Raw genomic sequence first — 12,636 nt, 5'->3', positions numbered from 1 at the left:
TTTTCAGTCAGTGGGAGGAAACCAAAGAACCCAGAGGAAACCCACACAATCACAAAAACAAGAGAATATGCAAAACTCAAGACCCAGACAATAACCCAAGCTCAGGATTGAACTCAGGCCCTGGGGAGGTGAGGAGGTATACCACCTTTCTATACAACCTATCCTACAGGGTCACGGGGAACCTGGACCTGGACAGGGCGCCAGTCCATCGCAGTGCACAATCACATACACACACACACACACACACACACACACACACACACACACACACACACACACACACACACACATTCATACACTACGGACACTTTGGACATGCCAATCAGCCTACCATGCATGACTTTGGACTGGGGGAGGAAACCAGAGTACCCGGAGGAAACCCCCACAGCACGGGGAGAACAGGCAAGCTCCGCACCCACAGGGCAGCGGCAGGAAACGAACCCCCGACCCTGGAGGTGTGAGGCGAACCCTCTGCCTAGCGTTACAAGGGTTAAATGCACCACAATCATGAAATCAGCCCGACCCTAGATAGTATACCGTGTGTACTTGAGTATGTAGTACCTTAGTGTTCAATTTGAAACGTTACCTAACTTTTTTATCTTAAACAGAAATGACAAATAAGTAGCACAATATTTCATGTCATTGAAATCCTTAAATTCATCACCGAGTGCTTTTCCACACGTGTGCGCAGGAGCTTCCGACCAATCAGAGTGATGCATGCACTGCTGTAGTGATTTGTAATTATTTATAAACACTAAATGTATATGATGTTGCTATTCGACGCAACGATGAAAATCACATCACTGAGGGGTTTACATCCATCCATCCATCTTCTATACCACTTATCCTACAAGGGAACCTGGAGCCTATCCCAGGGAGCATCGGCCATAAGGCGGGATACACCCTGGATGCGGGGCACATACACATATACATTCACACACACATTCATACACTTTGGACATGCCAATGAGTCTACCATGCTTGTCTTTGGACTGGGTGAGGACACCAGAGTACCCAGAGGAACAAATCTTTAATATGTTTCGGGAACAACGAGAGTTGTCTCAAAGTGTGATTCATTCATATTCAACGAATCTTTAATATGATTCGGGAACAACGAGTTACCTCGGAGTGATTCGTCCATTTTCAACGAATCTTTAATATGATTCGGGAACAACGAGAGTTGTCTCAAAGTGTGATTCATTCATATTCAACGAATCTTTAATATGATTCGGGAACAACGAGTTACCTCGGAGTGATTCGTCCATTTTCAACGAATCTTTAATATGATTCGGGAGCAACGAGAGTTGTCTCAAAGTGTGATTCATTCATATTCAACGAATCTTTAATATGATTCGGGAACAATGAGTTACCTTGGAGTGATTTGTTCATTTTCAACGAATCTTTAATATGATTCGGGAACAATGAGTTACCTTGGAGTGATTCGTTCATTTTCAACAAATCTTTAATATGACTCGGGAACAAAAAGCTGTCTCAGTGAGTGATTCGTTCATTTTCAATTAATCTTTAATTTGACTCGGGAATAACGAGTGTCTCAAAGTGTGATTCGTTCATTTTCAACGAATCTTTAATATGATTTGGGAACAACGAGTTGTCTCAGAGTGATTCGTTCATTTTCAAGGAATCTTTAATATGATTAAGGAACAACGAGTTGTCTCGGAGTTATTCGTTCATTTTTAACAAATCTTTTATATGACTCGGGAACAACAAGTTGTCTCAGAGAGTGATTCGTTCATTTTCAATGAATCTTTAATATGACTTGGGAATAACGAGTGTTGTCTCAACGTGTGATTCTTCTCGTCATCCCAGCGTGTCCCTCAATCAACCACAACATCACTGTACAGCTCGGCTCACTCACACTCATGCCAACCAGGACGGCCAGGAACCTTGGGGTGATTCTTGATAATGGCTTGACCTTTGCAGACCATATCTCAGCAACTGCAAGGTCCTGTAGGTTCATCCTTTACAACATCAAGAAAATCCGACCCTACATCACCAAACAGGCTACACAGATTCTAGTCCAGGCTCTTGTTATCTCTAAACTGGACTACTGCAACGCACTGCTTTCAGGCCTCCCAGCCAGCTCCATCAACCCCTTCAGATGATTCAGAATGCTGCAGCGCGCCTCGTCTTCAACCAGTCCAAGAGAACCCATGTCACACCCCTCTTCATCTCCCTCCACTGGCTTGCTGTAGCTGCCCGCATCAAGTTCAAGGCCTTGATGCTCACCTACAAGACCTTGTCAGGAACAGCACCCTCCTACCTCAACTCTCTCCTGAAGGCCTACGTTCCCTCTCGCAATCTGCGATCGATTAGCGATCGACGTTTAGCAGTTCCAACTCAGCGTGGCGCTAGGTCCCTTTCCAAAGCCTTCACTCTAACTGTTCCTCAGTGGTGGAATGCACTCCCAATATCAATCCGGACTGCAGAATCTCTCACCATCTTCAAAAAACAACTAAAGACCCACCTCTTCAATGAACACCTAACAAACTCATAATAAATAAATAAATAAATAAATAAATAAATAATGCACTTACACCTCTTCTCTGCACTTTGCTTCTTCTGGAATTCAATTAATAGATCTCGTATGGTAGCACTTATTGTATTGTTCTCTGCTTGTATCATTCTCATTTGTAAGTCGCTTTGGAGAAAAGCGTCTGCTAAGTGAATAAATGTAATGTAAGGTAAATGTAAATGAATCATTCATTTTCAACAAATCTTTAATGTGACTCGGGAACAGCAAGTTGTCTCAGAGAGTGATTCGTTCATTTTCAACAAATCTTTAATATGACTCGGGAACAACGAGTTGTCTCAGAGAGTGATTTGTTCCTTTTCAATTAATCTTCTTTATGATTCGGGAACAACGAGTTGTCTCAAAGTGTGATTCGTTCATTTTCAACGAATCTTTAATATGATTCGGGAACAACGAGTTGTCTTTGAGTGATTCGTCCATTTTCAACAAATCTTTTATATGATTCGGGAACAACGAGTTGTCTCAGAGAGTGATTCGTTCATTTTCAACAAATCTTTAATATGACTCGGGAACAACGAGTTGTCTTTGAGTGATTCGTTCATTTTCAACGAATCTTTAATATGACTCGGGAACAACGAGTTGTCTCAGAGAGTGATTCGTTCATTTTCAAGGAATCTTTAATATGATTCGGGAACAACGAGCTGTCTCAAAGTGTGATTCGTTCATTTTCAAGGAATCTTTAATATGATTCGGGAACAACGAGTTGTCTTTGAGTGATTCGTCCATTTTCAACAAATCTTTTATATGATTCGGGAACAACGAGTTGTCTCAGAGAGTGATTCGTTCATTTTCAACAAATCTTTAATATGACTCGGGAACAACGAGTTGTCTTTGAGTGATTCGTTCAGTTTCAACGAATCTTTAATATGACTCGAGAACAACGAGTTGTCTCAGAGAGTGATTCGTTCCTTTTCAATTAATCTTTTATATGATTCGGGAACAACGAGTTGTCTCAAAGTGTGATTCGTTCATTTTCAACTAATCTTTAATATGACCCGGGAACAACGAGTTGTCTCAGAGAGTGATTTGCTCATTTTCAACAAATCTTTTATATGATTCGGGAACAACGAGTTGTCTCAGAGAGTGATTCGTTCATTTTCAAGGAATCTTTAATATGATTCGGGAACAACGAGTTACCTCGGAGTGATTCGTCCATTTTCAACGAATCTTTAATATGATTCGGGAACAACGAGAGTTGTCTCAAAGTGTGATTCATTCATATTCAACGAATCTTTAATATGATTCGGGAACAACGAGTTACCTCGGAGTGATTCGTCCATTTTCAACGAATCTTTTATATGATTCGGGAACAACGAGTTGTCTCAGAGAGTGATTCGTTCATTTTCAACAAATCTTTAATATGACTCGGGAACAACGAGTTGTCTTTGAGTGATTCGTTCATTTTCAACGAATCTTTAATATGACTCGGGAACAACGAGTTGTCTCAGAGAGTGATTCGTTCATTTTCAAGGAATCTTTAATATGATTCGGGAACAACGAGCTGTCTCAAAGTGTGATTCGTTCATTTTCAACGAATCTTTAATATGATTCGGGAACAAAGAGTTGTCTTTGAGTGATTCGTCCATTTTCAACAAATCTTTTATATGATTCGGGAACAACGAGTTGTCTCAGAGAGTGATTCGTTCATTTTCAACAAATCTTTAATATGACTCGGGAACAACGAGTTGTCTTTGAGTGATTCGTTCATTTTCAACGAATCTTTAATATGACTCGGGAACAACGAGTTGTCTCAGAGAGTGATTCGTTCATTTTCAAGGAATCTTTAATATGATTCGGGAACAACGAGCTGTCTCAAAGTGTGATTCGTTCATTTTCAAGGAATCTTTAATATGATTCGGGAACAACGAGTTGTCTTTAAGTGATTCGTCCATTTTCAACAAATCTTTTATATGATTCGGGAACAACGAGTTGTCTCAGAGAGTGATTCGTTCATTTTCAACAAATCTTTAATATGACTCGGGAACAACGAGTTGTCTTTGAGTGATTCGTTCAGTTTCAACGAATCTTTAATATGACTCGAGAACAACGAGTTGTCTCAGAGAGTGATTCGTTCCTTTTCAATTAATCTTTTATATGATTCGGGAACAACGAGTTGTCTCAAAGTGTGATTCGTTCATTTTCAACTAATCTTTAATATGACCCGGGAACAACGAGTTGTCTTTGAGTGATTCGTCCATTTTCAACAAATCTTTTATATGATTCGGGAACAACGAGTTGTCTCAGAGAGTGATTCGTTCATTTTCAACAAATCTTTAATATGACTCGGGAACAACGAGTTGTCTTTGAGTGATTCGTTCATTTTCAACAAATCTTTAATATGACTCGGGAACAACGAGTTGTCTCAAAGTGTGATTCGTTCAATTTCAACGAATCTTTAATATGTCTCGGGAACAAGAAGTTGTCTCTGAGTGATTCGTTCATTTTGAATGAATCTTTAATATGACTCGGGAACCACGAGTGATTCGTTCATTTTTGACCGTGCATGCGCAGCATCTCCATAGGTTCTGTACCGGAACCAGAAACGATTAGTTCACCTCAGGAGTAATATAATTCCCATAGTTCCCATTTGTGTTAGTCCAGAGTTTTGATGACTAAATGCGGAATGAGTGTGTCTAAAGTTTTGATGTGTAGTTCATGTCAAACAGTTTTTACTTGTGCTTATCTGATGGCTAATATGTAGGCACAATGTAGTGTGGCAACTGAAATGTTCCATGACAAGCTGCATTTTGTTGTTGTTGTTGTTGTTGTTGTAGTATGAACTTCAAGAGAAAATAAAAATGAGAGGCTGGTGGGGGATCGACTGTTTATAGGTCTTACAACACAAGTGATAAGAAACTACTTTGTTTCTCAGACTTTCTACAACACAGCTATAAACAGATAAACAGGTATGATGTGTTGTTCCTTAATAGATAAAAACTGCTGTAGTATAAGAGGAATAAAGCACTTCAGGACATGCTGTTAAAAGAAATAATTCACTTTATTGGTAACAGTTACTTCTCTACATGTCAGGCAGCATAAAAAAGACTAAAACAGTATGCCTGAAATGAATAAATAAAAAAGATAAGATATTAAAAAATAAACAAGAAATCTTCCTAACATTTATAACATTCAGGTCTAAAAAAATGTGAAACACAAAATGATCTTATTATTACAACAAATAATCTAGAGAGCTATAGAGCTACAACACTAAAACATCACTAAAACAGCTCCAACTGTTTGCCCTTCAACAAGGTTATACTTCATTAAATAAGAGCTTCAGGAGAACAGGCCGCTCTTAGCACAGGCAAATATTTGCAGTTTTCCTGTGGTGTGTGTACCTGCCAGTGTGCTGGTCTACACAGAGTCGTAGATATTGTTCCAGCGGCTAACACCGGCCACATGGGTGTTTATGTTTCTTACTCATATAGCAACACAAAGGTGTCGTATTCGTGCCAGAGTATAATAATGAACCCTTTCATGCATCGATCCCATATCTTTATTTTTTGACTTAAAACTGCATGATATATGAAATTTGATTTTGTTTAAATATCTAAATATCACATTTCTAAATAAACGGCTTGTACATGAGGAAAAAAGACTAAAACAGTATGCCTGAAACGAATAAATAAAAAAGATAAGATATAAAAAAATAAATAAAAAATCTTCCTAACATTTATAACATTCAGGTCTAAAAAATGTGAAACACAATTCTGCTTCTTATTATTATTACAACAAATAATCTAGAGAGCTGTAGGATTACATTAATTTACAGTAATGCTCTCAAGTGACTTGGACATAATTTACATCTTATATTTTCCTAAAATACACATAAAAACTATAAACTGTCATTCAATCAAATGTCTATTTTACAAATGATTTTTTTTTTGTATCGACTGCATTCAGTCTCTGTCTCTTTGATTCATTTTGTTTGGCAGATTATTTTTCGTAGCACCACTACGGGTTCGTAACACCCACTCAAGCTGTCTTAACAGGTGAGTGATAGCTGCAGCAACGTCCGGACATCAACTTCATCCTGAATAAATCAAATATATAGAAAACAACATTAACGCTTCACATTACACAAACATACGGTAGGGTGCGTCTCGATCAGCTCCCTCGATCCCTAGGTGGTGGATCAGTATATGGTGTACATGAGCTCGGGCACTGGTAAAGACCCTGACTCACTACACATTAGGACACTGGTGACTCAGTTTCCGGTAACATGACTACGTACTCGCGCTGTAAAACATCACCACTGGCACTTAACCTCAACATGCAGGACGGACATCTTTCTAACATTATGTGTCATATTCATCTGTCTGTCATGGTACTTCAAGTAGGATCGTAGACTAGTTAGTAGATTTTTAAAAAATCATTAAAGTCGTTAGACTCAAATAAACAATATATAGAACGTCAAATAAAGTTAAAAATCGCTAACGTAAGTAACCATTTGAGATCTGCAACAACAGCGTTCGTCCGCCACATTGTTCGATCTGAGAGGCTTCTGAAATCATGGCCTCATTTTCAGTAAGGGAAAATAGTGAACATCTAAGCTCCTTGGTTTTCGTGGTGCATTGTGGGATTTTTCAGGGAGCGAACGTGCCAGTGCACACTGGTAGGATTTCGCAATTGAGACAGTCCTTCAAATGGTCCACTCCCTGATCAGTGTCCTGACTACGGACCTGTGGAGCTGATTGAGACGCACCCATAAACTCAAATCCATTACCTCACAAACAAGTCTATAAGCTTCTGACTGCAAATTCATGACAAAATAAAAAGTTTTGTTCAGTCATGTGCTGATTATTTTACAACAGGAGCAAGAACAGAAATAAGGAATGAATATAATCTGACCTGCATGTCCAACGCCAGCTCTAATATAGCGTCCAGTTCCTCTTTCTCTATGCCCAGGTCACTCGTCCGGGACTCTGGAACATCACCTGCTCTCCAGTATGGATCCTGATCGATCGGATCAGCGTATCCGACTGAGTAGTCCTGAGCAATGAGTGGGAGAATTCATATTAATATTATTTACACACCGAGGTTTTACTTTTAACTGTTTGACTGTTCTCCCAGCATTCCCTTCATACTGCAACATGTACCATCAAACCTTAACATGCCTACACTGGCTAAAATAACGACACTAGCCATTTTTAGTGATCAGAACAGTAAACTTAAAAAGGTTTCTCGGTTCTTACAGGGTGATAGCCACTAGGAGAGCAGGAAGCAGCTGGTTGTTGAGAGCATGGCACTGTTGAATCCAAGACGTCTGGGCTACAGCGCTGATACACTGGGGGTGGGAAACATTGAAGGTTAATAAAGCATTCATTTCTTGGTAAGACATAAACAACACATCACTAAGATAGATTATTCAGGAACCATATCACAGCTCCTGCAGCCCCTCTGCACACAGTTTTTTGTTCATTCTTTGCAAGGCATTGTGGGACTTCTTGCTTATAGGTACAGACTAATGACATGAAGGACAATCATGTTGTGACACTGCACTGTAATGGTGTTGATACCCCGCTCCTGTACACTCCCACAGCCCTTTTAATTTTATGCTGAGAAGTTTGAGCTGGTGAAAGGGGACACATTCAAGTAAAATGTTAGCTGCTAGATAGATATTATTAGCTGTTAATAGATGGTGAAATCCGGCATGCGCACGTTGTGGGCTTTTATTTATTTTTGTTTACAGCATTTATTTTCTTTTCTAACTTTAGAACTACGTTGTTCAGGCATTAAACATATAACAGTTGTTAGAATGACTCACTAGAAGACTCTGAATCTCTGAATTATGCGCTGAAGGTTTAACATCAAAACATAGAATCACATCGATATCGTTATCTTCATTTTTATCTGTTAAAAATGGACAAAATATAGATAGACAGACAGATAGATAGATAGATAGATAGATAGATAGATAGATAGATCGATAGACAGACAGATAGATAGACAGACAGACAGACAGATAGATAGATAGATAGATAGATAGACAGACAGACAGCCAGATAGATAGATAGATAGATAGATAGATAGATAGACAGATAGATAGACAGATGATAGATAGATAGACAGATAGACAGATGATAGATAGATAGACAGACAGACAGATAAACAGATAGACAGACAGATAGACAGATAGCTAGATAGACAGACAGACAGATGGGCAGACAGACAGACAGACAGACAGATAGATAGATAGATAGATAGATAGATAGATAGATAGAAACACCAACACTGAAATTGTGAAACAGTGGACTGGGCTCCATCCTAAATTGCATACAATTAAACTACACGTCAGAATGATGCACTATACTACTGTATTTACTAAAGTAGCGTGCAGATCGAAAGCTTATACTAATTCAGGCTGAGCTCACAGCTATTATAAAGGGGTCAAAATGTATTAAATCATCACCTGGTGTGTAAAACCCGTACTGTGAGTGATGAGGTGTGTTGCTCCTCTGCTCCTGCTGAGGGACATTACAGGGATGGTGGTAAGGGGTCCCCTGATGTTCAAGCAAGACTGAACCTGAACAGACAGAGACAAGTCAAGTGTTGATAAACTAAAACTACAGATGATGACCGAGGCCGCAAAGTTATCTAGCTGGCACTGTACTAGCAAAACGACGTACGCTTTCTCATCATATTTGTCTATTTTCTCTTTTTTTCTACACATTCCTATATATGCATGTTTTTTTATTTATTTTGAGGCTAATGGATTCCTCTATCCAGTCTTTGGAAGGACATGGGCTAAAATGTTTCCAGATTTAAAGAATGCGCACAGTGGCAGAGAAACCTGTGGACTAGGGTTGAGGTGGGTTTCTTCCAGGTTCCAGGTTATAAGTGGAGTGTTCATGGTAAATTGGCACTATGTGTGAACGAGTGTGTGAATGTGTGTGTGCGCACGGTGCTTTGCGATGGACTGGCGTCCCATTCAGGGTGCCCAGTTTTCTCGGGATAGGCCCTGGATCCGTCATGACCCTGACCAGGCTAAAGTTGTTACTGAAGTGAATGAATGAATATATTCTGTCTATTCTTTTCATCTGCTTGTTGAAACACTACCAACCTGTTCTCATTAAGCCAGAGGTTTCCTGTGCTGAATTCTGCATCACGTGATGGAAACGTCTGGGCGTCCTGCCCGTCACCTTTAAGCCGGCGAGCTTGGCCTTATTGAGAGGCGTGCGTCGCTTTATATCGAGCAGGAGCTCGGGCTTATCACGTTTGAAGTACGGGTTATGAAAATGGTGTAGTTGGGCTTTAATCGAAGGGTTGTACGACTGCTTGTCCGAGATGTTCGTGCGTTGTTTTTTGAAGCCGTACAGGTTCAGCTGGCGAATGAAACTTATGAAGTCTGCTGTCCTGAAGTACTCAGACAAATGTGTGGGTTGGGACAATAGTACTTCGGCTTCGAATGTTTCCTGATGAATAAGTATCCCTTCCCCGCTGTCGTCCCACCAGATTGAGCAAATCTGGGGATCGTTCACCAAACGCCACAACTTTCCAGGGAAGTAGTTGGGGTTGATGAAGGTGCCAAAAGTTGCATCAGTGTTTTCCATATCAGCTAAAAAGATCTGTAGCCAGAAGGGAGAAAAAAAGGAGACTGAATGTAGCAATTGCTCTCTAGCACTAACTAGATAGTAGGTGGCTAGCTAACACATAACACATTCATCTTCAGTAACAGCTGAAAATCACTAACAATAACGAGCTATAGCATTAATGTTGTCAAAATTGACCGTTAGAGCTGTCAAGCAACCTGGACGTAGCCTAAATACTCAAACAAAAACACACCCAAAGTAATTTCTAAGAGCCACATGATCACGTGTGAAATATTTCCTACATGTGAGATCATACACCTGCTATGTGGTATTTTGATAGTTCTCTGATCCCTTATCGCTTCTCAAAGCCGTTAAAACTGGTCAGGAACCGTTACGCGTACGCACCGGCCTCGAGCGTTTAAATTCAGGAGACTGGGCAGGTGGAGGCGCCGGACAAATTCATGAATATCCAATGAGCTCGTGTGGATTTATCCAGTCAGAGTAACCCGTGCCTGTGACGTCGTTCGATCCCAAAGTAAAGTCTTGGTGCGTATTAACGTGTATCGGAAAATAGTGACGACGCTATTCTGCATATTTTGTAGGAGAAACGGTGAACGTTTAGGTCAGCAGCGGCAAACGTACCGCCCGCGGGGTCTCTGTTATTCCTCTAGCAGGAAAAAAAACTTTAGGCCAAAAATTATGACAAAATGTGCTAATATATAACTCTTCATTAGCAAACCAAAAATGTGAAGCTGTGGCCTTGTGTCTCTCCAACGAACTTAGGGCTTTCACAGCAACGGGGATGAATACTTATGAAATAACAACTGTAATGTTTTTGTTGTTTTAAGTAATGTTTTGTTTTGTAAATATTTTTAACAAATTGTGTTTTTATTGTATTACGTATTATTTTAGTGTGTACTGATCCCCCACTTTAATATAAAAGTCAGTTCCAGGTTCCAGGTTGTAACACTACAATATGGTAAACCCATAATCCGGAAAATTTTGATGGAATTGCAGTCTGTTTTTCTTTTTCTTTTTATGTATGTGGGCTCATCACTCAGGTGTGATGATATCAACCTATGACAAAACAATGCTGTGCCGTACGCTTTTAACTTTTCAGTGGATATTACCGAAATTCCCGAGTTCCTAACAGACTGTAATGATTGATTGAGAAATATAAAATGTATATCCATCCATTTTCTATACCGCTTTACTACTGGGTGTCGGGAAACCTGGAGCATCGGGCACCAGGCGGGGTACACATGTGAGGGAAATGATTCATTTTTACTTTGTAATAGTGTTGTTCTTGTTCTGTTTCATTCTCATCAGAGGATAAGGCCTAAGAAGGCCATGTCATGTCACTTAGATCGGTACACAAAAGTGTGTCGTGCTCTGCGTTTCATATCTACAGTAGTGGTTGAGCACAAGTGCTTCAGAGCGCTCTCACTAATCTATCCTGCTTCATTCTATCCTGTTTTAACCATCTTTCTGTAATAAACCTTTTTTTTTACCTTCAGAGGATGTCAGAGGTCTGTGAGTGTTTCTTTGATGATTTCCACAACAATTTGGTCAACTGGTTGGGCTGTGTGCGTCTTCTCAGGTTTTGTGGACAACAATGATCACTGACCAGTTTGAATCAAAACAAATTTGTAATTTAGAATTTGATGTCATAGGTCGTGATGTCATCGTGTGTTGATGTCATGGTGTATTGCTGTCTGTATGGAAGGGAGTCAATCAGTGCGTTTACATGGACAACAATACTCCACTATTAACCCGATTAAGACAATACTCTGATTAATAAACTACCATGTAAACATGTATATGTAGTGCATGTATATACCTATGAAATGCCATATATTCAGATATATTGAGACATTGCTAAATATCACAATATGTAAATATGTGTGTGTACCACATTCAGTGGTTATTTATCTATTTTATTTTTTAATGTGAATGCGAGAATACAGAGCGGGAAGTGCGTGGTGTTACAAGAGCAAAAACTGTGAGAGAGAACTTAATTAAGTGCTGGCGCACTGCGTAGTGATGTGTCGTTCGTGAAGGAATCGTTCATTTTGAACGAATCTTTAATATGATTCGGGAACAACGAGTTGTCTCAGAGAGTGATCCGTTAATTTTTGAACGCGCATGCGCAGCCACATCCCCATAGGTTCTGTACCGGAAACAGAAATGATTAGTTCACCTCTGGAGGCTTTGGTTCGAGTCGTTCGTTCATCACTTCACAGCCCCACTGCATTCAGAATATGGGGCAGTCACGTGATGAACGAATGCCTCGAGCCTGAAGACTCGAGACGTGAACTGATCAAATGTGACGTGACAAAAGAAGAACGACTCGGATCGGGAGGTGAACTAACAGACTGCTAATGCTAAGCAATTAATCAATCATTTCTGTTTCTCATAATTCGGCCTCGGTTGCATTAGCCTATAGTTTATTTTTTATTCCAAATGTGATCAACGTTTGCGTAAGTACTAGAGGTGTTGGGGAGTTTAACATGTAACATTTTAACTTTATTCTGCTGAAATGAACGAAATGAT

At 39.8% G+C, this 12,636-nt stretch overlaps 1 protein-coding gene across 1 annotated transcript; it reads right to left on the bottom strand.

Moving 5' to 3' along the window:
* Positions 1 to 5,517: 5,517 nt before the first annotated feature.
* LOC128635158 (heat shock factor protein 5) lies at positions 5,518 to 11,937 on the bottom strand. Its single transcript, XM_053686505.1, has 6 exons — positions 11,595 to 11,937; positions 9,615 to 10,119; positions 8,964 to 9,077; positions 7,747 to 7,838; positions 7,403 to 7,543; positions 5,518 to 6,584 (listed from the first exon to the last, which is right to left on the bottom strand). The coding sequence occupies exons 2-6, from the start codon at positions 10,102 to 10,104 to the stop codon at positions 6,537 to 6,539; spliced, it is 885 nt and encodes a 294-aa protein (XP_053542480.1). The 5' UTR covers positions 10,105 to 10,119; positions 11,595 to 11,937; the 3' UTR covers positions 5,518 to 6,536.
* Positions 11,938 to 12,636: the final 699 nt, after the last annotated feature.

The sequence above is a fragment of the Ictalurus punctatus genome, chromosome 15 (assembly GCF_001660625.3).
Source record: "Ictalurus punctatus breed USDA103 chromosome 15, Coco_2.0, whole genome shotgun sequence".
Taxonomy (NCBI): Eukaryota; Metazoa; Chordata; class Actinopteri; order Siluriformes; family Ictaluridae; genus Ictalurus; species Ictalurus punctatus.
The sequence above is the reverse complement of the archived record's forward strand: the minus strand, read 5'-3'. Positions and strand labels throughout refer to the sequence as shown.

Coding starts and splice junctions, on each gene's coding strand:
- LOC128635158 (XM_053686505.1), bottom strand. CDS start 10,104: ATGGAAAACACTGATGCAACTTTTGGCACCTTCATCAACCCCAACTAC. Junction 9,078..9,614: donor CTCTGGCTTAATGAGAACAG/GTTGGTAGTGTT, acceptor CTGTCTGTTCAG/GTTCAGTCTTGCTTGAACAT. Junction 7,839..8,963: donor GTACGGGTTTTACACACCAG/GTGATGATTTAA, acceptor TCCCACCCCCAG/TGTATCAGCGCTGTAGCCCA.